At 41.1% G+C, this 25,169-nt stretch overlaps 1 protein-coding gene across 1 annotated transcript in view; it reads right to left on the minus strand.

Moving 5' to 3' along the window:
- DCBLD1 (discoidin, CUB and LCCL domain containing 1) overlaps positions 1 to 25,169 on the minus strand; it is a 75,120-nt gene that overhangs the window by 13,484 nt on the left and 36,467 nt on the right. The window contains exons 3-6 of the mRNA XM_055433869.2: positions 16,630 to 16,764; positions 15,238 to 15,289; positions 11,096 to 11,168; positions 673 to 806 (exon numbers count right to left, since the gene is read on the minus strand). Of these exons, the coding sequence (XP_055289844.1) occupies positions 673 to 806; positions 11,096 to 11,168; positions 15,238 to 15,289; positions 16,630 to 16,764 (394 nt within the window). The remainder of the gene's footprint in view (positions 1 to 672; positions 807 to 11,095; positions 11,169 to 15,237; positions 15,290 to 16,629; positions 16,765 to 25,169) is intronic.

Genomic DNA, 25,169 nt, shown 5'->3' on the forward strand with positions numbered 1-25,169 from the left:
AAGCCATCTTTTTTTCACTTCTCAACTATTATTCATCCTTAAGAGACTGTCTCTAGGGATCCTCTAGGGATTTCTGTGGTTCTGCCTGGGTTTATTTCAGTCCTGTATCTCCTTCAGTATCTTTGGTAATATTGGCGATAATCAGTAATTTACATAAACAGGAGAAACTAGAGAGGAATAAGCCTTTATTCCCTCCCACTGAAGCACCTGAGGGTAGAATGTTCTGCTGCCCTGGGACTTTAGAAATGTGCCATTTTAACTAACTTGTCAGCATTAACAGTGAACTATTTTATTGCTACAAGATAAGTCACTTCAATTGTGTTGGACTCTTTGCAACCCCACAGACTGTAGCCCATCAGGCTTCTCTGTCCGTGGGATTCTCCAGGCAAGAATACTGGAGTGGGTTGCCATGCCCTCCTCCAGGGCATCTTCCTGAACCAGGGATAGAACCTGCATCTCTTAAGTCGGCTGCATTGGCAGGTGGGTTCTTTACCATTAGTGCCACCTGGGAAGCCCAAATGGACACTATAAATACTACTCTAAGCATTCAAACATATTTTTCCCAGTTGACAGGCCCTTGGTATCACATGCTAGCTGTCTTTAAAAAATTGTGAGCTGATTACATATGCCTGCAGGGGTACCTTGCATTCAGAACAAAAACTAAGTACTTACTCCCTTGAGAGAACACCATTGGCCAGGATTCCTTCATATCGACTTATCCCTTTGCGCAGAAACACGCTGATCTGACCACCCACTTCATCTGCAATCACTCCTGCATGGATGGCGGCTTTGCACAATAAAGAGGTCTGAAACACAGCAACATCATCACTTATAAGTGACTCAACAATGCACTTCACATATGGTGGGAGTTTTCCATTTTGTTGCAACTTGTGGTCAGGATGCCTACATGACCCATGATATGGCTAAATTAAAATTCATTTAAAAAGTAGAAGGGAATTTAAAAATAGTATTAGATAACCGTCTCAGAATGACATCTGAGTCATATATTTATGCTGACTAACTTGGGAACCTTTCCACTAGGTAGGAAGGAAGGGCGGTAGTTTACAGTATCCATGGCTCTCCAGTGAATAATGCCTCCTGGTGGCCATGCCCATGCGTGGTCACCTCCCACACTGAATCTGAACTGGGCCATGTCACTTGTTCTGTTCTGCTGCAGGTAACGTGGCCCTGCCAACGGTCAGTGAGGCCACCTGAGACTCCCACCCCAGATGACCTGTCACACAAATGCAGCTGCGATTCTGGGCAAAGGGAGCTGAAGAACCAACCAAACCACATTGTTGACCCACAAACTGGTCAGCAAAGAAAATGGCTATCATTTTAAAACATCACTTTTAAGTTCTGGGGAGACTCGTTCAGCAAGAATAGATAGCTGCCCAGCTTCTTACAAATCCTGAAAGATGATGCTGTTAAAGTGCTGCACTCAATATGCCAGCAAATTTGGAAAACTTAGCATTGACCACGGGACTGGAAAAGGTCAATTTTCATTCCAATCCCAAAGAAGGGCAATGCCAAAGAATGTTCAAACTGCCGCACAATTGCACCCATTTCACATGCTAGCTAAGTACTGCTCGAAATTCTCCAAGCTAGGCTTCAACAGTACGTGAACTGAGAACTCCCAGATGTTCAAATTGGATTTAAAAAAGGCAGATGAACCAGAGATAAAATTGCCAACATCTGCTGGATCATCGAAAAACCAAGAGAATTCCAGAAGAAACATTTACTTCTGCTTCATTGACTATGCTAAACTTTGTGTGGATTACAACAAACTATGAAAATTCTTCAAGAGATGGAATACCTTACCTTTGCCGATAAGGTGCCCAAGAGATGGGCACCTTACCTGCCTCCTGAAAAACCTGTATGCAAGTCAAGAAGCAACAGTTAGAACCAGACATGGAACAACGGACTGGTTCCAAATTGGGAAAGGAGTATGTCAAAGCTGTATATTGTCACCTTGCTTATTTAACTTATATGCAGAGTATATCATGCAAAATGCCGGGCTGGATGAAGCACAAACTGGAATCAAGATTGCTGGGAGAAATATCAATAACCTCAGATATGCAGATGACACCACCCTTATGACAGAAAGTGAAGAGGAAGTAGAGTTTCTTGATGAAAGTGAAAGAGGAGAGTGAAAAGGCTGGCTTAAAACTCAACATTCAAAAAACTAAGATCATGGCATCCAGTCCCATCACTTCATGACAAATAGATGGGGAAACAATGGAAACAGTGACAGACTTTATATTCTTGGGTTCCAAAATCACTGCAAATGGTGACTGCAGCCATGAAATTAAAAGACACTTGCTCCTTGGAAGAAAAGCTATGACAAACCTCGAGCATCTAAAAAGCAGAGACATTATTTTGCCGATAAAGGTCCATCTAGTCAAAGCTATGGTTTTTCCAGTAGTCATATATGGATGTGAGAGCTGGATCATAAAGAAGGCTGAGCACCAAAGAATTGATGCTTTTGAACTGTGGTGTTGGAGAAGACTCTGGAGAGTCCCTTGAACTGCAAGGAGATCAAACCAGTCAATCCTAAAGGAAATCAACCCTGAATATTCATTGGAAGGATTGATGCTGAAGCTCGTTTGAAAAGACCCTGATGCTGGGAAAGATTAAGGGCAGGAGGAGAAGGGGACGACAGAGGATGAGATGGCTGGATGGCATCACTGACTCAATGGACATGAGTGTGAGCAAACTCTGGAAGTGGTGAAGGACAGGGAAGCCTGGTGTGCTGTATTCCACGGAGTCACAAAGAGTCGGAGACGACTGAGTGAATGAACAACAACAACATCAACGGTTTCTGACATTTGCTTTGCTAAATACACATTCTGAGGATCATTTGAGAAGGTGAAACTTCCATACCACAGTTTCATTTTAAAATTAGACATTTAACAAGGCATCAAAACCAAAACTCCCTTCCCCGGGGGATCTTCCCAACCCAGAGACTCCTGAGGAATTCCGTGGACTGTATAGTCCATGGGGTCACAAAGAATCGGACATGACTGAGCGATTTTCACTTTCAAAACCAAAATGGTAGTATCAGCCACAAAACACTCAATGGACAAGAAAACGGGATGAAGGTCTCAGAACGAACGAAGAGCACCCCAGGGCCAACAGCCCCCTTCTCATTTCCTGAATCTCCTCTGAGTGGGTCTAACAGCTGGCTCAGCCCTCCATGGCTGCTGGCGGGGTGATGAACCTGGAGCAGGTACCTGGCTGCCTCTGATTAGCAGGTGGCCCTGTGATTAGAAGTGGGGCTGGGGAGAAAGAAATGGAACTTTTTCACAGGGTACCCAGACCCAGAGGCCCCCAAAAGCCCAGATTGGTGTGGGAGGGTGATCTGGCTATTAGCCCAGGACTGAGCAGTCCAGAAGGATCTTTTCCTAAATAAATTTTAGCAATGCCTCACTTCTCTGTGATGGCTAGTGCCAAAAAGATAAAAGCAGCTCATGAAAATGTTTTTCATAACTGAACTTGGGAGTTTCTCTTCGTTTTAATGCCAACACTGTTTACCTTACTGCATTGGACAGTTTTTCTCAGGTTTAGATTACGATACTAGGAGGACCAATGAGACCAACCATATTTTTGTGACTAATGTGAAGCCTCTTGATGAGGGTGAAAGAGAAGAGTGAAAAACCTGGCTTAGAACTCAACATTAAAAAAACGAAGATCATGGCATCTGGTCCCATCACTTCATAATAAATAAAGGAGGAAAAAGTGGAAACAGTGACAGATTTTATTTTCTTGGGCTCCAGAATCACTGCAGGCGGTGACTGCAGCCATAAAATTAATAGACGCTCCTTGGAAGGAAAGCTATGACCAACCTAGACAGCATATTAAAAAGCAGAGACATTACTTTGCCAACAAAGGTCCATATAGTCAAAGCTATGGTTTTTCCAGTAGTCATGTAAGGATGTAAGAGTTGGACCATAAAGAAGACTGAACACTGAAGAACTGGTGCTTTTGAATTGTGCAGGAGAAGACTCTTGAAAGTCCTTGGACTGCAAAGAGATCAAACCTAGTCAATCCTAAAGGAAATCAACCCTGAATATCGTTGGAAGGATTGATGCTAAAGCTGAAGCTCTAATTCTTTAGCCACCTGATGAGAACAGACAACTCATTGGAAAAGACCCTGATGCTGGGAAAGCTTGAAGGCAGGAGGAGAAAGGGACAACAGAAGATGAGATGGTTGGATGGCATCACCAACTCGGTGGACATGAGTTTGAGCAAACTCCAGGAGATAGTGAAGGACAGGGAAGCCTGGCGTGTGGAGTCCATGGGATCAGAGAGCTGGACTGGACTTAGTGACTGAACAACAGCAACAATGCGGTTGCAATAAAATTGAGAACTTTTGTGATCTTTAATTTAGAGAGCTCATATTTCCTGAACTAGATTAGATTTGGCAAAGTGAGTTTTCCAATGGCTACTATCATAGTGAAAAAAGGGGAGGATTTCATGACAGAGAAGAAATAAGAGAAGAGAATGCTGAAACAGATGCAGATACTACCCCCTTCTTGATATGGGGGGAAAAAAGAATTAGAAGATAGTAATCTTTAAAAGGGACTTCCCTGGTGGGTCAGATGGTAAAGCGTCTGCCTGCAATGCGGAAGACCTGGGTTTGATCCCTGGGTTGGGAAGACCCCCTGGAGAAGGAAATGGCAACCCACTCCAGTACTCTTGCCTGGAAAATTCCATGGACGGAGAAGCGTGGTAGGCTACAGTCCATGGGGTTGCAAAGAGTCAGACACAACTGAGCAACTTCACTTAATCTTTAAAAAGGCAGCTTGCCTTTTCATCTTTTATGAATTTTCTTTTTTTTTTTTTTAAACGTGTCTTATTATGGTTTTAGTCTCTTCGGGCACAAAATAGAGGAGCTAGCTATAATGGAGACATCCTGAATGTAAATTCAGTAATTTAGCGCATCACCCCGTCTCTGCCTCCAACTCTACCAGATGTGAAGTCATCTCACTGCTCTGGACCCAGCTTCCCAGTTCTCCTGGGCAATGAAAAGGTTGGACTGGGTTATGTCCAGAATCGCTTTGTGATTCTAAAGGGCACCTTGTGTACTATTAGAGGGTCGATGCAGGGCTGCTTCCCTTTCTCAGCTGCAAATGAAAGGCAGATTGATCCAGGGGTCAGCTGGGCAGCTATTCCCACTGTCTCTGGGATCACCTGACTTCCTCTGAATTCAGCCTGGGGATAGGATGGTCTTCACCCCAGGATCCCTGCCCTGTGTAGAGCTCTCAGTGGACTTGGCATGTCCAAGGGCCTCCTTGGTAACAAGAGGACAGGTTTATGGGCCAACAAGCAATGGGACCTATTGTTATCATTGACAACAAATATTCTCATTTCCCACAGTCCCTAGCATTGATGTACCCAGTGGTATGTGCCCCTTTTATGGACTTTATTTCATTATATTATTGCATATTAAATTACATGTATTTGTTTAATATTTTTTCATTATATTAAAGGCAGGACATAAGATACATCCCCAAGAGAATAACCACCAGATCTGGCTACCATAATATCATGATAAAATTGTAAGCCCTTTCCCGGGTTATTTCCAGGAAGGAAGGTTATTGCCTTAAAAAAATAATAATAAAATCACTCCACCAACTTAAATAAAACTGATAGTTTTCTAAGGGTTTTTCGTCTTGTTGTTCAGTCGCTAAGTCATGTTTGACTCCATGACCCCATGGACTGCATCATGCTAGGCTCTCCTGTCTTTAACTGTCTCCTGGAGTTTGTGCAAATTCATGTCCACTGAGTTGGTTATGCTCTCTAACTATCTTATCCTCTGCCACTCCCTTCTCCTTTTGCCTTCAGTCTTTCCCAGCATCAAGTTCTTTTCGGCTCCATGCAGCAGGTGGCCAAAGTATTGGAACTTCAACTTCAGCATCAAACCTTACAGTGAATACTCAGGGTTGATTTCCTTTAAGATTTACTGGTTTGATCTCCTTGCAGTCCAAGGGACTCTCAAGAGCGTTCTCCAGCACCACGATTAGAAAGCATCAATTTTTCAGCACTCAGCCTTCTTTATGGCTGAACTCTCACACCTGAACCTGACCACTGGAAAAACCATAGTTTTGACTATATGGACAAAGTTTTGCTGGCAAAGTGATGTCTCTTCTTTTTAATATGCTGTCTCGGTTTGTCATAGCTTTCCCTCCAAGGAGCAAGTGTCTTCTAACTTCAAGGCTGTAGTCACCATCCATAGTGATTTGGAGCCCAAGAAAATGTCACTGTTGCCATTTTTTCTATTTGCCATGAAGGGATGGGACCGGGCTTCCCTGGTGGCTCAGAGGTTAAAGCGTCTGCCCCCAATGCGGGAGACCCTGGTTCGATCCCTGGGTCGGGAAGATCCCCTGGAGAAGGAGATGGTAACCCACTCCAGTATTCTTGCCTGGAGAATCCCATGGACGGAGAAGCCTGGTAGACTACAGTCCACGGGGTCGTAAAGAGTCGGACACAACTGAGCGACTGAATGGATGAACGGATGGGACCCGATGCCATTATCTTAGTTTTTTTTAATTTCGAGTTTTAAGTCAGCTTTTTCACTCTCCTCTTTTACCCTTATCAAGAAGTTCTTTAGTTCCTTTCACTTTCTGCCATTAGAGTGGTATCATCTGCGTATCTGAGGTTGTTGATATTTTTCCAGGCAATCTTGATTCCAGCTTCTGATTCATCCAGCCCAGCATTTCCCATAATGTACTCTGCATATCGGGCTTTCCCAGTGGTTCAGCAGTAAAGAATCTGCCTGCAGTGCAGGAGCTGTAGGACATGAGGGTTTGATCCCTGAGTTGGAAAGATGCTCTGGAGAAGGAAATGGCAACCCAATCCAATATTCTTGCCTGGAAAATTCCATGGGCAGAGGAACCTGGTGGACTACAGTCCATGGGGTCACAAAGAGTTGGACACAACTGAAGCAACTTAGCATGCATGCATGCACTCTGTATATAAATTAAATGAGCTGTTAAATGGACAGCCTTGTCATACTCCTTTCCCAATTTTGAACCAGTCCATTGTTCCATGTCCGGTTCTAACTGTTGCTTCTTGATCTTTAAAAATTCATACTCACTGAACTGGGATTTTTAAAAATTTTCCTTTTGAACAATAGATTTATACTTTGTTTTCTAGCTATTTGGGGATCTACACTTCACTGAAATGTAAATACAGGAAAGCCTATATTAATCAGTGATTGCCTTAAACAAAAAATTTAAACATCAGGAAAGGGAATGCAATGGACAGCTGAGGAAAACACCTGCCAGGCTCAGGAACGTGGAAGTTGGTGGAATTAAACCTCTCTCAAGTTCTCGGAGCCACAAAAGATGACCAAGCAGATCAGCATGAGAAAACTCAAAGAAATTATCAAAGCATCCCAGAACTGGAGCATTTTCTTAAGTCTTCCTTTAGGAAAAAACAACTTGTACTAAAAAGTATTGACAAAGTATTAAAACAAAATTTAATATGAGTAAATTTAATATGAGTAAAAGTTTTAGATTCACTTTAACATAATATGGAGATGGCTTCCCTGGTGGCTCAGTGGTAAAGAATCTACCTGCCAATATAAGAAACACACGTTTGATCCCTGGTCCGAGAAGATCTCACATGCCATGTGGCAACTAAGCCCGTGGGCCACAACTACTGAGCCTGTGCTCTAGAGCCCATGCTCTGCAACAAGAGACGCCACCGCGATGAGAAGCCCATGCACTGCAACTACAGAGTAGCCCCCCATCACTGCTACTAGAGAAAGCCCTGGCACTTCAACAAAGACTCACCAGAGCCAAAAATAAATAATTTTTTTAAAAAGAAAGCGCATGTTCAAAATTATAAAAATGTATTCCTCAGTCTATTCAGTGAATTGTTTTAGTGTCGCTACAATCTTCATAATTACCATGATAACATTTTCCTTAGAAAAGTAATATAAATTTTAGAAAATATGAAAAATAAAATCACTATAATGTCATCAGTCAGAGATAAGCGCTCACCTATATGATGTATTTATTTGCCTCTGGCTTTTTCTGGGTGCATGCAACTGGGTTTCTCCCTGTCTCTGCTAAATCAGGAACACACTTTTTGCACTGTCTCCCTTTAACTTACAGTACTTCTTGAGTATTTGGGGGGAATGGAGAATTGCTGAAACAAGTTAGTTAAGGGATGTGTTCCGCTTGAAAGCAGATGGTACAGGCAGCAGGCTTGGGAGAAGCTGCCAAGAGAAAAACTGTTCTGAGCACTTTTTATTTCTGGTTTCCAGGTGAGGCAGAGCTTAAAGTCTGTATTTCTTAACTGGCATGTTGAGCCTACACTGTACGATGCCTTAATTCACCAGCCAAAGAGACAGAATCACAGAATCTTCAGAGTTCTAAATGATCTTGAAAGTTTTCTGTGACACCTCCTGACAGACTGTCCCTTTCTCCACCCCACAGCAGCTTCCCACACACATCCAGGCCACCATGATGAAGGCTGGAATCTCCACACCTGACATTTTCAGTGATTGGGGCCCCACTGTTTCTGGAGACACCCTATCTCATTTTGCATAGTTCAGTTATTCTTTACATGCTATGGAAACTGGCCTCCCAGATCTTTGGTCTGCCTTTTGAAACAACACAGAATGAACCAATTCCTTTTTTTTTTTTTAATTTTTATTGGAGTCAGTTGCTTTACAATACTGTATTAGTTTCTATTATGTACACCAAAGTGAATCAGCTGTACGTACACCTCCCTCTTTTTTGGATTTCCTTCCGATGTAGGTCACCAGAGTACTGAGTAGAGTTCCCTGTGCTGTACACAGTAGGTTCTCATCAGTTATCTATTTTATGTGCGGTGTTGTGTTAGCCACTCAGTCATGTCCAACTCTTTGTGAACCCATGGACTATTAGCCCCCCAGATTCCTCTGTCCATGGAATTCTCCAGCTACAACACTGGAGTGGGTTACCATTTCTTTCTCCAAGGGATCTTCCCAACCCGGGGATCGAACCCAGGTCTCCTGCACTGCAGGCAGATTCTTTACGTCTGAGCCACCAGGGAGCCCTGTCTATTTTATACACAGAATCAATAGTGCATATATCAATCCTAATTTCCCAGTTACTCCTATCACCACCGCTTTCCCCCTTGGTTGTCCATATATTTCTCTCTGTCTGTGTCTCTAGTTATGCTTTGTAAATAAGATCATCTATACCAATTTTTTTTCATATGGATGGACCTAGAGACTGTCATACTGAATGAAGTATGTCTGAGCCACCAGGGAAGCCCATATAATTATATGTTAACTATACATCAGTAAAATTTAAAAATAAATAAAGATGGTACACAGGAGATGGAAAGAAAATTATCAGGAGGGGAAAAAAAGCAAGTAGACATGTTGGAACAGCCCACATGGTAAGAAGCTGAGGACAGCTTCCAACCAAGAAGAAATTGAGGTCCTCTATCCAACAGTCCATCAGTAACTGAATTCTACCAACACCACGTGAACTTAGAAGCAAATATTTTCCTAGTGGAGCCTCAGATGAAACTGCAGCCTCAGTGACACCCTTGTGTCACCTTAGATACAACTTGGTGAGTGAGTGTTCCTGAAGCAGAGAACTCAGCAGTACATGCTCAAACTCCTGACCACAGAACATGATAGGTAATACATGTGCTTCAAGCTTCCAGGTTTTGGTAATAGTTATGTGGCATTAGATATCTAATATACCCACAATATCAACATATGCAAAGAAGAGACACTAGTCCAACTTCTTTGAAGAGATGTGTTTTCAAAATACAAATTTTCCCTCCAGATAAAATCATACTAACAGCAAATGGTGTTAAACCAGCTAGTACGTCAAACGGGAAACCTGTTTGTCAGCATTTCCAGGTCACCCACCACCCAGGAAACCATTTACCTGTTACTCTGAAAAGGAGAGCTCTGTCCAGAGCAGGCAGGGTAAACAGCTAAAGTAAGAAAGAAACAAAGCTATTTCTCTTGCTGCGTGGAATTCTTAAGTTTCTTAGGACAGGAAAATAATAAATTAAAACTATACATTGCTAGGAGGTGAAAACTATACCTCAACTTTTGTATGTCTTTTGGTCCGCTTCCTAAAGTCATTTAGTACTTCAGCCTGTGCCAAGTAATTTTCGAACTGAGGTAGTATAAATCATTTTAAGATTCAGTTTCTAGGCCAAGTAAACATTCTGTGTCAAGCTTCTAAATAAAACACATGATAAAGGAAAAAATCACAGACCTGCTGCTGCCAGAATCAGGAGGTACTGAAAGCAAAATTAAAGCCAATTTTTCCTCCTCCTGTAGGAGATAAATGATCAAGCTCCTAGAACATGTATATCTCCCCTGTACATAAAGACATGTCAATAAATCTTAGGAAAGTTCCATCACTTACAGATTTTCATATTTCTAATAACTCAAGCCCCTTCCCATAAGCTATAAACCCAATCATTTGAAATAATAATGTAAATTTTAAAAAATCAGGTATCAAATTTCCAGGATAGAAATCTGTGAATAATAAGAAATGAAGATTTGTGAATCTAAAGTAAGACATATACTTAAGAAAAAAGATTTCTGGTGAGTTTATTTTTTTCTGGGAACAATGTATATCACCCAGTTTCAATAGGCCTAAGAAATTGGGGTGCAAGGAGGGAGGGGAATAATATAAAAGAGCAGGGAAAATGGCTTCATTGGTCCCAAATACAATGTCACTAATCTGCGCTGTAAAATGTTCATGTCCTTGGCTGTATTACCTGAAGCAATTGGAGTAGTAAAATCAATAAATAAATTATAAGAAAAGGATGATCTCTTATTAATATTGGATGGAATTACACTCTTAAGTTATAATAAAGGGTTTTGTTTACCATGTCATTTATAGTATGCTTAATTGGAAATGCTAAAAATAGGAACGAATGCATGAATAACCTTGGTTTTTATACTTATTTTTCATTTATTCTCAGAAAAAAGAACTGTGCATCTATCTACAAAGTTTTGCATCTTATTTGACTTTATTTTGTAAAGAATTTAGGCAGAGCAACAAGCACACACTAACTTTTTCAAGTCTTCCCTGCCATAAAATTACCCTCAATTACTTACATCTCTATAGCCATCCACCACATTCCCAGAAATATCTCCTGGTATGTCTCTACAACCAGCTGGGCAGAACTTGCTGAAAAAAAAAAAAATACAGTATATATTTTATTAAGGTTTACTTAAAAGTATTTTCTCTCCATGCAATTTGCAGGAACCTCTTCCTCTAATGACAAATCAGAAACTTGATTTGTGAAAACACAGATTAATCTAAGGGCTTCCCTGGTGAGTCAGATGGTAAAGAATCTGCCTGCAATGCCGGAGACATGGGTTCAATCCCTGGGTCGGGATGATCCCCTGGAGAAGAAAATGACAACCCACTCCAGTATTCTTGCCAGGATAATGAACAGAGGAAACTGGTGGGCTACAGGCCATAGGGTTTCAGAGAGTCAGACACAACTGAGTGACTAACACACATACAGAGATTAATCTAAGATGTTAATCTGAGGGCAAGTTTTACACAGCAACTATTTGCTTTATATCAGAATTCATTATAAACTCTATTAAACAATGAGCTTCCCTAAAACATCTTAATTGATTTGAAAATGTCCAAGAAAATATGTTTTAAGGAAAAAGATAAAGTTTATAAATACTATATATATAGTGTAATCTTGTTTTTATAAAAAGAAATGTTTAAATAACAACTTTGTTTTCTATGGATAAAAAGAAAACAAGGAGGAATATCTCTGGATTCCCTTCACTTTCAGTATCGGTAACTCTGTAAATTTGGATTCACTCTACTAGAAGGAAGTGGCAGCCCACTCCAGTGTTCTTGCCTGGAGAATCCCAGGGACGGGGAAGCCTGGTGGGCTTCCTTCTATGGGGTCACACAGAGTCGGACACGACTGAAGTGACTTAGCAGCAGCACTATCCAGTTAGAACAGAATGAAAGCCATACATGTAAATTTAAATGTTCTAGTAGCCACATTAAAAAAGTCTAAAGAGACAAACACATTAATACTATTAATACATTCTATTTAATCCAATATATCCAAAATTTATCATTTCCACATATAATGAACAAAAAAATTATCAAGATAGTTCTAGTCTTTTGAAAAATAAATCTTCAACATCTGCAGTATATTTTCTATTTATAGCACAACTCAATTTGAATTAGTCAAGTTTAAATGCCTAGATAGTAAAGTAATGGTCTACATTAATTACAAATTACTTCTGCAATCAGAAAAAAAGGTGTATTTTTTTCAGTTTTATTGGGGTATAGCTGACAAATAAAGTTGTAAAGTATTTAAAGTGTACATCATGATGATTTGATATGTATATACATTGTGAAAGAATTGTTCCCATCTAATAAAACACAGCCATCATCTCGTACACACACACACACACGTACATATATATTTTGTGGTGGGAACATTTAAGTGGAGGAAATGGCAACCCACTGCAGTATTCTAGCCCGGAGAATCCCATGGACAGAGGAGCCTGGCAGGACTCCTGCCAGTGGGTCACAAGAGTCGGATACAATTTAGCGACTAAATCACTACCATCACTCTTGCTGCTGCTGCTGCTAAGTCACTCAGTCATATCCGACTCTTTGCAATCCCATGGACTGTAGCCTGCCAGGCTCCTCCGCCCATGAGATTTCCCAGGCAAGAATACTGGAGTGGGTTGCCACTTCCTTCTTCGGGGGATCTTCCCAACTCAGGGATCGAACCCGTGTCTCCTGTAGTGGCAGGTGGATTCTTCACCTCTGAGCCACTAGGAAAGTCCCTCTACTCTCTAGGCAAATTTCAGTTATACAATGTGGTGTTATCAGCTATAGTCACCATGTTACACATTAGATCCTCAGACCTTATTCATCTTTATAGCTGAAAGTTTATATACCCTTTTACTAGCCTTTCCCTATTTCTCCTAACCCCAGCCCCTGGCAACTACTTTCTGTTTCTATGAGTTTGACTAAAATAGGTACATTTACAATTAGGATTCCACTTACTTAAGAGTCATTTTTCAAGAAACTTTCCAGAAACATGTCATGACATATGGTATGGTTGAAGGGATTCAGGGTGTGGTGACCTGGGCTCTGGTACTACCTAACTAGCTGTGTGACCCCGAATATTGCATATAATCCCCTTTAAATTCAGTTTCCTCTTCTGTAGTTCCTTCCAGCATCAACATACCAATAGGCTATGAAAGACAACTATACATCTAAAAAACACACAAAAGAAAACTCAAAACATTACATGAACATTGACAGCTTTGAAGACAAATACCATAAGCCCTTGTTTCTATATATACCATATTACAATAATGTTTGTTTGGTTTGCTCAAGAAGAATGTACCAGCCCAAACAGATTCCAAAATAGCAGTTGCTTTTATTTCCTTTCCTCTCAGTTTCCTCCTGCTGACTTAGCAAGTTAGATGTGTGACAACACCTAATTATCAAAACTACCCAAGGACATGGTTTATAATTCTTCCCCATTGACCTAATGGAATCCAGCACTGCAGCAATAATCAAGGAATTAAGAAACAGAAATAACAGAAATCCTATTACAGGCTTACAGTTCCTTATCCTAGCCCTTAGAGCCAGACATATTTCAGAATTCAGAATTTGAAGGATTTTGGAAAAGTAAAACAGTGCTAACAGTGTATATGATGTAAAACCCTACTGAGGTCTGCAAATATTAATCAGAACTTCAGTATCTCTATCAAATACATGGAGGGTTGTACTGGGCCAAAAGGATAAAGATAAAACAGCCTCATGTTTAATTTAGTCCAATTTTGCTGTCAGATGAATCTACGGTCACATTAATCAGGTGCTGCCACCCAGTGAATTACAAAAATTATTTGACTTTTCCTACTTCCTACATTTTCTACATTTCATGACAGATGAAGGATTATGGCTCTGTATCTTTAACTAAACACTACAAATCGGCTGGGCCACAGCTTAGATGATCTGGCACCATAATATCACACTATGGGGCTGAATATATTCCTTTCTCTAAGAGGATACGAAAGGACTACTGATGCCTGAAGGCCTCGGCACCACTGGGGCTATACACAGATGGCTGGAAAGAAAATGCTGGTGAATGTCCACAGTGGATGAACAGCAACTTTAAGGGCAACATTTAATTATTGGTCATTTTTGTTTTGTCTTTTCTGAACCAGACTTCATATTAGTAAGCAGTAGGGCTGTTTCTAACAAAAGATTCTCATTTATTAGAATGTTAGATGGATAGGACCATGGACTCTTGAGCTTGACTTTTGGAGTATACATTTATTGTGTAGCTATTGATATACGAAATCCAGAGAGTTGTACTTGGCACTAAGAAAACACTCTAAGGAGTTAAGAGTTGTTGTTAGTGTTTTTGTTGACAATGACTTCTAGACCAGTGGTTCTCAGCTAGGGTGATTTCTGCCCACCCAGAAACACTTGGAAATGTCTGGAGACCTTTATCACAACTGGCACACACGGGCCAGGGATGCTGTTAAATATCCACGATGCACAGAACAGCTCTTCACAAGAACAAATCGTCCAGTCCAAAATATCAGTAGAGCCAAGGTTGAGAAATCCCCTCTAGACTCTTGTTTTAGAAATGAGAAAATGTACATCAAAGAGATCAAGTAATTTTTCCAGTTAAAGTAAGGCTGGAGTGAAACTTTTCATCTCCTATTCTCAGTAGGTCTCTTTCCTGTGGGAAAGAGAAAATGAACCCCCTCCAGAATCACAAAAGTCACTCCCAAATGCTGGCCAGGTAATAAATGCACTCTAGACTCCATTTTGGCACACTGGTACTAGAGTAGAACTCGGGTCAGCAAACTATGACCCATTGGCCAAATCCAACCTGCACTTTTTTTTTTAATAAAGTTTTATCAGAATACAGCCATGTTCATTCATTCACACACATACTGTCTATGGCTGCTTTTGTACTACAAAGGCAACAGAAACTGCATGAACAGATGTGAAAAGACTGCATGGCCTGCAAAACCTAAAATATTTACTACCTGGCCTTTGACAGAAAGTTTGCCGATTTCTGCTGTATAAGAAACCATTTCATATATTCCTGATTCATTACAACACAGATGATTTTTTAAATTGATACAAATAAAGGTACTTTATCTGGCTTAATGTCAAGGAAAACAAAATATTCAGCAACAAATGACAAATGACACAACTACAACTCTGTATTTACCTGTATTCTGTCTTCAAATAATGGTTAGCTCGTTCCAAACACGTTATTAAATCTGTCGTAAATAAAGACAACTGCAATTAGCAGACTGAATAGAAGTTAAGACACTCGCATTCTAAAGATTTCTTTTAAAATGAAACAATTTCTGAAAAGTATTTATTTATTCTCTAGTTATCTGAACTTTTCTGTTTAAAAATAAATAAAAACTGATATATTGTCCCCAGGATTTCATTAGATCCCCTTCATCTTTCTTTTCTACCATCAATGATGGTTCTTCACCATTTATCCAGTGGATGGTAACAGAATCTTTTTCCAACCAAAAAACAACATTGGCTCATTACTATTAACTACACACCTACAAAGATCATGTACTTCCTACTGGCAGGTACAAAACAATTTCAAGAGCCCATGTGAAGGTTCAGGAGAAGGTTCAGGAACATTTTAATTTGACAGTTTATCTAGTGGCATTTAGCTGAAACACAAAGTGCCTATCAGCTTTGATCAATGAGGTCCAGAGACTTACAAGAAAGGTGCTCTCTGAAGCAACTTATAGAACTGAACTTATACTAAGAATGGAAACTAAGAATGCTGTGGATTTGTGTGCTTTTAGATGCAGCTAGGATAGCTTCCAAAATATCCTTGCTGCAGGAGTTCTTTGCTTAATCTTTCCAATGGTTCTTAGGAAGCAACCTATGCTACTCACTGGCCATGCAGGGGCCTGCTAGGATTGCTCAGATCTGATTGACTGAGCAGGAAATAAATGGAGAACCCTGTTCCCAGAGTTCTTTCTGCTGGAGGGAACTGAGCAGAAACTCTGGGCACCTGAGGCCCTGGAGAGACACCGGGCTGCACGGAAATGACTCTGGAGTTGGAGACCTGGAACAGAGGCCATGTTTTCCTTCCCCGTCCGTGTTCATGCTCCTCTTCTCTCCTCTGAGGTGCCAGCGTGATGAATGGGGCCCTCCGTGACAGTGACGTCATCCTTCTCGCCTTGCAAGCTCCCAGGCGGGTGTACTGGTGTGTGTGAAGGCTGGGGCAGGGGGTATCACTGCTTAAAAGGCTTGTCCCCTGGACTAAGAAAGGGCTTGGAGGAGAGCTCCAGAGACAGCCAGACCTCAGGAGGGTCAGGCGCATACCCCTAAAAATACACAATCTAAGGTTTCTAGGAAAACTAAGTCAACCCTCTCCCATATAAGTCAGTGATCAATCTAACATGTGCTATGAAAGTATTCAGTTCAGACCGAACTAAATACCTACGAAGACACTGTGTTCCACTCTTCCCTCACATCTCAATTCTGATTCTGAGGTCACAGTTCTGTCCAGAGATGGTGACTAGCAAGAGGAATTCTAAGACAGATAAAGGTTTACAGATTCATGGTGGTTATTCCGCCATACCTGGATGGTCGCTGCTGGCATAGGTTAGCAAAAAACCCCGCCCAGAAATGTGGGATCCGCTCTCAAAGCGCACAGTTACTTCATTGGTGTTCAGCAAAAGCTCTCTGGGCATGGTCATGCTTCCACAATACGGACCTAAAAACAAAGCATGCTGGTGGCTCATTTCAAAATTTAGACCAGTACAAAGAATTTGCTTATGCATTGTTCTTCCTTACAGGTCAAATTTACCAAACAACACACACATAGGATTATCATCTTTACCAACTGAAATTTTGCTTTGTACTGAGGTTGAGAGGTAGAGACAGATGGTAAACTTAACTATATGCACAAACCAAGGTGGCCAGCTCTACATACGCAATAGGCTGGAACTAGTTAATTATGAACAACCCAAGACATAGGTTTTTATTTTCGTAAGAACACTACTAACAAAAATCAAATATATTAGGGGACTTCCCTGGCAGTCCAGTGGTTAAGACTCAGTCCTTCCAAGGCAGGGGGCATGAGTTCAATCCCTCATGAGGGAACTAAGATCACCCATGCTGTGCAGTATGGCCAAAATTAAATAAATAAATACATAAATTGTTTAATAAAATAAAATATAGTAGGGGCTTCCCAGGTGGTGCCAGTGGTTAAAAAAAAAAAAACAAAAAACATCCACCCCAACGAAGGAGATGCAAGAGTAGCAGGTTTGATCCCTGGGTTGGGAAGATTCCCTGGAGAAGTAAATGGTAACACACTCCGGTATTCTTCCCTGGAAAACTCCAATGACAGAGGAGCTTGGCAACTGCAGTCCATGGGGTCGCAAAGAGTCAGACAAGACTGATCGTGAGTGCACACACACACAAATATGTTAGATAGTAAAGAAAATGTTATTACAAAAGTGATATTCTAGGAACCTCCTAAATTTGCTTAAAAGAAAAAAAAAGTGAAATGAAAGTTAGTCAGTCGGCTGAGTCCGAATCTTTGCGACCCCACGGATTATAGCCCGCTAGACTCCTCTCCTCTGTCCATGGAATTCTCCAGGCAACAACACTGGGTGTGTTACCATTCCCTTTTCCATGGGAATCTTCCTGACTCAGAGATCGAACCCAGGTCTCCTGCAGTGTAGACAGATTCTTTACCATCTGAGCCACCAGGGAAGCCCAAATTTGCTTAAAGTATGGTTTAAATAATTGTGTCCCAATCAAATTCATATAATGAAATCCTAATGTCTGATGTGATAGTATTAGGAGGTGAGGTCTTGGGGAGGTGCCTAGTTTAACAAGGGCAAAGCCGTCCTGAATGGGATTAGAGCCTTCATAAAGAAGGCGCCAGTGAGTTGGCTTGCCCCTTCCAGCAGGTGAAGGCAGCAAGATGGCGATGAACCAGGAACTGGGCTCTCAGCAGCCACTACACCATATCCACTGGCACTGTGATCTTGAACTTCCCAGCCTCCAGACTGTGAGAAATGAATGTCTGCTGTGCATAAACTACCTGGTCTATAATGTTTTGTTATAGCAGCCTGGAGAGACTAAGAGAGATAGCAAAGAAAATGTTGTCACAAAAATATATTCTAGGGGCCTCCGAGGGCTTCCTTGGTGGCTCAGCTGGTAAAGAATGCTCCTGTAACGTGGGAGACCTGGGTTTTATCTCTGGGTTGGGAAGTTCCCCTGGAGGAGGGCATGGCAACCCACTCCATATTCTTGCCTGGGGAATCCCCATGGACAGAGGCGGCTGGCAGGCTACTAGTCCACGGGGTTACAAAGAGTCAGCCACAACTGAGCAACTAAGCACAGGGGCCTCCTAAATTTGTTCAAAGAAACTCACAAATTCCCTTTTTCCAAGAAAGTTCCACCACTGTATAGCACAGGGAACTATATTCAATATTTTGTATTAACTATAAGGGAAAGTATCTGAATAAAAAATGTGTGTGCATAACTAAATCACTCTGCTGTACATCTGAAACTAACACAACACTGTAAATCAACTATACTACAATTTTAAAAAAAGTACATAAAGAAAAGAAAGTTCCACAATTGAAAGACTGTCCCATACATGGTAAAAATCTATGTTCATGCAGTTTACTCATTTCTTTCTCTTCTCTACCACTCTTAACAGTAACTTCTGATTAACTTATATAATTTACTTTGATTTGTAAAATGAAGTTTATAAGAAAGCAGAGTAATTTCTAAAGGCTTTTGAAATACCACAGTATATATTATACAGTTAAGAGTATAACCTATTGTTTCTAGATTATGCTGCTTGAAAAGCAATAAGAAGTTCTATGAACTTTTAAGAGACAAAATTCGATTTGGAGCTTAAAAAAAAAACCTTCCTAAGACTACTTAAGTAGAAGTTTAGTTTGAAAATTGTCATCTTGAAAGTCAAGTATGCAAGACATGATAATTTCTCTGAAAACAGGGATAAGCAAACAAATGTTAAAGGGACGTACTCTTCATCAACTTCTCCCAAAATAGAAGAGCAACAGTGCAGTTCAGTTCAGTCGCTCAGTCATGTACGACTCTCCACAACCCCATGAATCACAGCACGCCAGGCCTCCCTGTCCATCACCAACTCCCAGAGTTCACTCAAACTCATGTCCAGCGAGCTGGTGATGCCATCCAGTCATCTCATTCTCTGTCGTCCCCGTCTCCTCCTGCCCCCAATCCCTCCCAGCATCAGAGTCTTTTCCAGTGAGTCAACTCGTCGCATGAGGTGGCCAAAGTATTGGAGTTTCAGCTTTAGCATGAGTCCTTCCAATGAACACCCAGGATTGATCTCCTCTAGAATGGACTGGTTGGATCTCCTTACAGTCGAAAGGGCTCATTACAACAACAATGCCTACATCAGGTTAAGGGAAGAAGACCACTCCAAGTCAGCATGAGTACAACTGGTCACACCAGCCAAAGCCAATATAGGGACCAAACAGCTTAAACAGGCAAAAGAAGATTGTGAACCCAACTCAGCCTTCCTCTCTTGATATAAGGGATCGGATTTCTCTTTGTCCGGTCCAGATGTTATATTCTGAAAATGTGACGAAATGAGAGAGATGCTGTGTGTTTACATGCCACACATTTCTGTTATTCCCTATTATTAAATGATAATGAAATCCAAATAAAAAAGATTGTTTCTCTCTTTAGAACCACTTGTATATAATTACTTACATGAGTTAATACTCACTAATTATTTAGAATGGAACCTAGGATATAAAGAGTTACTCGTGCATTAAATACCTGTTAAATGAATACACAAAAACAAACAAATAATGCCTGTCTTCCTTTTAGACTATATTCCTTGGGGTTAGGGACTTTCCTATCCATCACTTTCTCTCAGACAGCTTGTACAAGTGGCAGCTTTCCAAATATTGTCTGAATCTAAATGAAGTTAAATGTTTTTCTACTCGCAACAGTTGGTTTTTAAAAACAAAACATGATTATAAAGATATATAAAATATTTAATCTTGTCATTACAGAATATCATGAAGAAGTAAGGAAGAAAATTATAGAAAAGAAAGAAAATCATTAGCGTGGTAGCTATATGGATAAGAGTGCTCGTAAGCACAGAAGATAGGCAATTAATACTAAATCCATTTTTGCATAATAAAGTAGAATGAGAAGCGTTTTTTCAAAATTAAAGTGAGTCATTACTACGCTTGACTTTTGCAACTGATTCTCAGTTTTAAATATGTTTCAAATTCATTTGTTCTTTACACAGGTTAAGTGAGATACTTGCTTTGCAGATCTAACAACAAAGATGAAATAACTAGTTACTTGTTGCTATTAACAAATCAGAATATTTTCCTAACCCATATTTACTTTCTCCAAGAAGAAATAACAACATGAAGACTTCTCCAAACAGTGATGATGACCCCGTACCAATCTCTCCTTAAACTTCTATTTCATTCCACTGAGTTCCAACAAAAACAGTGAGGAAAAGCAAGTCTAAACTGATCATCAGTGGGAACTTGACATTTTTCTAGTTGAAATACATATAACACTAATTTAAGGTAGACAACATGTTAGTTTGATATCGTTATGTATTTTAATACGATAGTCATCGTAGGGATAATTGGCACGTGTGCTCTTGTGTTAGTTGCTCAGCCGTGTCCAACTCTGGGCGACCCCATGGAGGTCCTCTGTAGCCCGCCAGGGTCCTCTGTCCGTGGAGTTCTCTAAGCAAGAATACTGGGTTGGGTTGCCATTTCCTTCTCCACATTTGCATATCTCTCATATTACTTATCATTTCTTCTGAGTGGTTGCAATAATTAAGTAGCAGTCTCTCAGCACGTTAACGATTACAGTAAAGTTAAATCTCTAGGGTTCATTTGTTACTCACTGCAAGTTTGTGCCCTTAAAGGACACCAATTCTATTTTCCCACCCTCCATCCCCTGGAAGCTACCATTTTGCTTTCTGTTTTTATGGTCTTTTTTTAGATTCCATATGTAAATGGAGATCACACACTATTTGTCTTTTTCTATCTGACTGGACTCACGTAGCATTATGTGCTTATGGTCCATCTACATTGTTGCAAATGACAGGATGTCCTACTTTCTCACGGTTGAATAATTGGAGGGTTGTTTTTTTTTTTTTTAGATTTTTATGGAACAATTGAAAGGAAAGGCTGCAAAATTATAAATACTCTACATGTATAGATAAGAGTGCATGCCATCATGCTAACTTGCTGTGCAATACATATAATTTCCTAAATCAAAAACACATAGTAAAACTCGAACTTGGCTGCATCCCCCCAAAGTCCCAGTAAACATTTCTGGAAGAAGTTCAAAGAAAGAAAATGTAAACACACACATCCTTTAATCACCCTTAACCCACCAATACCATCCTTCCCACATTCTCATTGATACGCTGCAAAAACATAACTAAACCTTGGCAGGGATAGGCTATGCCCTGTCTACACACATGCCATCATTAAAAGTTATTTGATAGGTTCATCAAGGCACAGCCACCACACACCAGGAGGTGGCTTTACTCCAGAGCAGGGAATTGAAGCTGGGGACTGGCTGCTCTACTGCCTTTGGCAAAACATTCAAATTATTGCCTGTCTGAAGGTTTGACAGATAAAGATTCCTTTTCACAGACTTAAAGTTAATAACTGCATTCCTGGAGTTAAAAGGGAAAAGCGATGAAAACAGAAAAGTGTGACTGGCAGTAAGAAGGAAAAATAATTAATTAGAAACCACAGAAGGATCCTACAAGCCTATCCTGAGTTCTCTCTTGCAGTTTTTTTAAACTAATTATTAATTTATTTTAATTAATTAACTTTTTGGCTGCATTGGGTCTTTGTTGCTGCGTGTGGGCTCCTTCCAGTTGCGGAGAGTGGGGGCTACTCTCTACCTGTGGTGCACAAGCTTCTCACTGTGCTGGCCTCTCACTGTAGAGCACAGGCTTAGGCTCATGGACTTCATAAGCTGTAGCTCACAGGCCCTTGAGTTTGGGCTTCAGCTGCTGTGGCACACAGGCTTAGTTATTTGGCGGCATATGGCATCTTCCTAAGGCAGGGATCGAACCCAGGTCACCTGCATCGGCAAGTGAATTCCTGACAACCGAGCCACCAGCAAAGTCCTGCGTTCTCAGTTTTCAGCCAGACTTCCTTGAGGATGATCTTTTTCTATGAAAGACTTTCTCTACCCACACCTGCCCAAAAGATGTATACTCTTAGGTACTCTGTCTCAATTTTTAAAAAGGATCTACACCTGTAAATGAACAATACACAATGCCAGTGTCGCTGGAAATTCATTAAGAGTTCAGAGGTGACTTCTAGCTTTGACTGTGATTATAGTCTCTTCCTGCGCAGTGTTTTCTAGATTGGTAAAACTGCCTTGATTCACAGTCAAGGCTGAACCCTAACCCTTTTGAGTGGTTCTTAAGAACTCTGCTGCTGCTGCTGCTGAGTCACTTCAGTCGTGTCCGACTCTGTGTGACCCCATAGACGGAAGCCCACCAGGCTCCCCCGTCCCTGGGATTCGCCAGGCAAGAACACTGGAGTGGGTTGCCATTTCCTTCTCCAATGTGTGAAAGTGAAACGTGAAAGTGAAGTCGCTCAGTCGTGTCCGACCCTTAGCGACCCCACCGACTGCAGCCTACCAGGCTCCTCCATCCATGGGATTTTCTAGGCAAGAGTACTTAAGAACTCTAGCAGACTCAAAAGCAAGACTCACAATCTGCATGGATGTTTGCTTTACAACTAGAAGTGCTGTGTGTTTCACAGAACTTGGACTTGTTGTCTAACTCCGACCTCCTCCCTACCTCTATCCTTGTCTGGGAAGCAGGTTCCATCTTTGTAGTCACAAATTCCCATCCAACAGGGAGACAGCAGAAAGGCAGTTCATCAAGTAGTAAGAAAATCACAAGAAATAAATCCTTCTACCTTTTGTGGTTTGTAGTGAGTCACCCTGGATTGTGGGAAAAGCCATCAGTGATACCAAATGGAGTAGCAATGTGGTGTTTGGCACCAGACATGAGACCAGGAGCTGGCAGACAATGGACTGACTCCTTGGACAAAAGGAATAAGGGCCAGGAACCCTAGGAGCTGCCTGCTTTGAGCACAGTGGGCCAGTTCCTCTCAGCACATCCCCTGTGCCATAAGCAGCTGAGAGGGGAAACCCTTTATCTTCCCACGTGTGAATAAAAGCAAACTGTCCAACCAGGAAGAATGAACTGTCTGCCTGGAGCCAGTCCTCTGGAATCTCTGGCAATCTGACAATCCGTGCAGCAATTCATCCTCACGCTCCATTCTCCATGGTCTGTCTGCCTAAGTCTCCGGATACAAGGCAGTATTTTGTTTAATAACTGTTCCAAGTCATTTCAAATGGGTCTATGTTTTTGATCTTGAAACTGATGGCACTAAATTCTTGTTTCATCTGTGAAAAGATGTGTTTAAAAGATGCTATGCATGCTGTTAAAAGAAACCAAAGAGGAGATCTCTCCCTCTCCAGCTCCAGTGGTGAAAACAGACCAAATGAAAAACTAACTCGCCAGAGATTTGTCATAAATCAAATTGAACAACCACCACCAAAAAACTCCTAAAAGCCTCCATTAGCCTTATGGGCACCATCTTACTCACACATTTAATTTTTCATGGCAGACAAGAACATGCCAATGAGACGAAGTGATGCTCCCTGGGCAAACCACTGGCAGAGCCAGCCACACGGTGTGCCATCGGCTAGCTGCCGTGAAAGTGGTACCTGATGTGGTCCAGAGGGTGTAGAGGCACACTGATAAAACAATCTCCAGAAATGCTGAAGCTGCAAATGCCATTGGACTTCTGTCCATTTTCCTTTTTTTTTTCTGTGCAGTCAAATGGCAGGGTCTGTCCTTGCGAGCTAATTGCAATAGGCCACTGTACAAAATTACAGACATTTCAGGGCCATTTTCTTTGAAAAGGAGGGAAATTTGCATAAAAAAGAGATATTCCTGGACTGTGCCATTAAAACCACAGTCACGTAAGAATGTAAGTGGTATCCCTGGAGAGTTTTGGTCTCTGGTTCCCAGACAAAAATCAGTGACAGATGACAAATGAACCAGGCAGATTCCTAGACAAAGGTGCAGCTTTCCTTGGGGCTACAGGACTTGGGTCAAGAAGTGCCTTCACTCCAGAACCTACCTAGGTAATTACTTTTCGCCCAACAAAAGATGGCAATTTGCTGAAATGAATCACAGTGTATCTCGGGGGAAGTGCTTGAGGAAACGGAGAAGGAAGAGGCCAGTATCTTTTCTCCTTGGGGCTTATGGTTATGTTAACGAGACATCTAGCATGGAACATTCTGGCTGATACAACTTTTTTAAGAGATACGTTTTATTTGTATTTTTAAAAAAATTTTGTCCATGCCACGCAGCATGTGGCAATCTTAGGTCCCCAACCACGGATGGAACCAGCACCCCCTGCAGCAGTGGAAGTGCAGAGTCTTAAGCACTGGACTGCCAGGGAAGTCCCCTAACTTTTTCATATGCTTACAATTCTTTCTGAATTCTATCTTGGTATAAAAGGCAAAACAAAGCAAAAGAAAAAGCAGTCCATCTTAAGCATTTCCACCAAAGCCACCCCACTTATAGAAGAGAATGCATTTCTGGGGTGTAGGAAGTCCCAAAGTAATTTTCCAAGAGCTTCTTCATAGGCTTTTGTTTTATCTTCAGAAGTCATAAGAATTTTGCATTCTCCATAATATGGCTTTGAGACATAAACCATGTATAAAATAGAGGCTGCCAATCTTGCGTTTTTCTCTATTTGGAATTTTCTTAAATCAACAGGGAAGTCATAATGATTAGATCTTATTGCAATATGCCAGATACGTATCATTCTAAACTATTATCACAGAAATCTTGTAGTTCTGAGTCAAAACACTCAGTATTATTTCCGACTTCTCCCATTTCTCTTGTTCCTGGTGTAATATAAATATTAATGGCTGACTTCACATCGTTGTATTTCTAACTCACTGACAATGGTTAAAAAAGTACTGGGGGTGGAGGTGGGAGTACAGGAAATGTAAGAGAACAATTCTGGAACTTCCTGGGTTTTCCACAGTCCAAGTCATTTAGCAACACCG

This window comes from Moschus berezovskii, chromosome 10 (assembly GCF_049115385.1).
Source record: "Moschus berezovskii isolate FMDL1 chromosome 10, NW_MosBer_1.0, whole genome shotgun sequence".
Classification (NCBI taxonomy): domain Eukaryota; kingdom Metazoa; phylum Chordata; class Mammalia; order Artiodactyla; family Moschidae; genus Moschus; species Moschus berezovskii.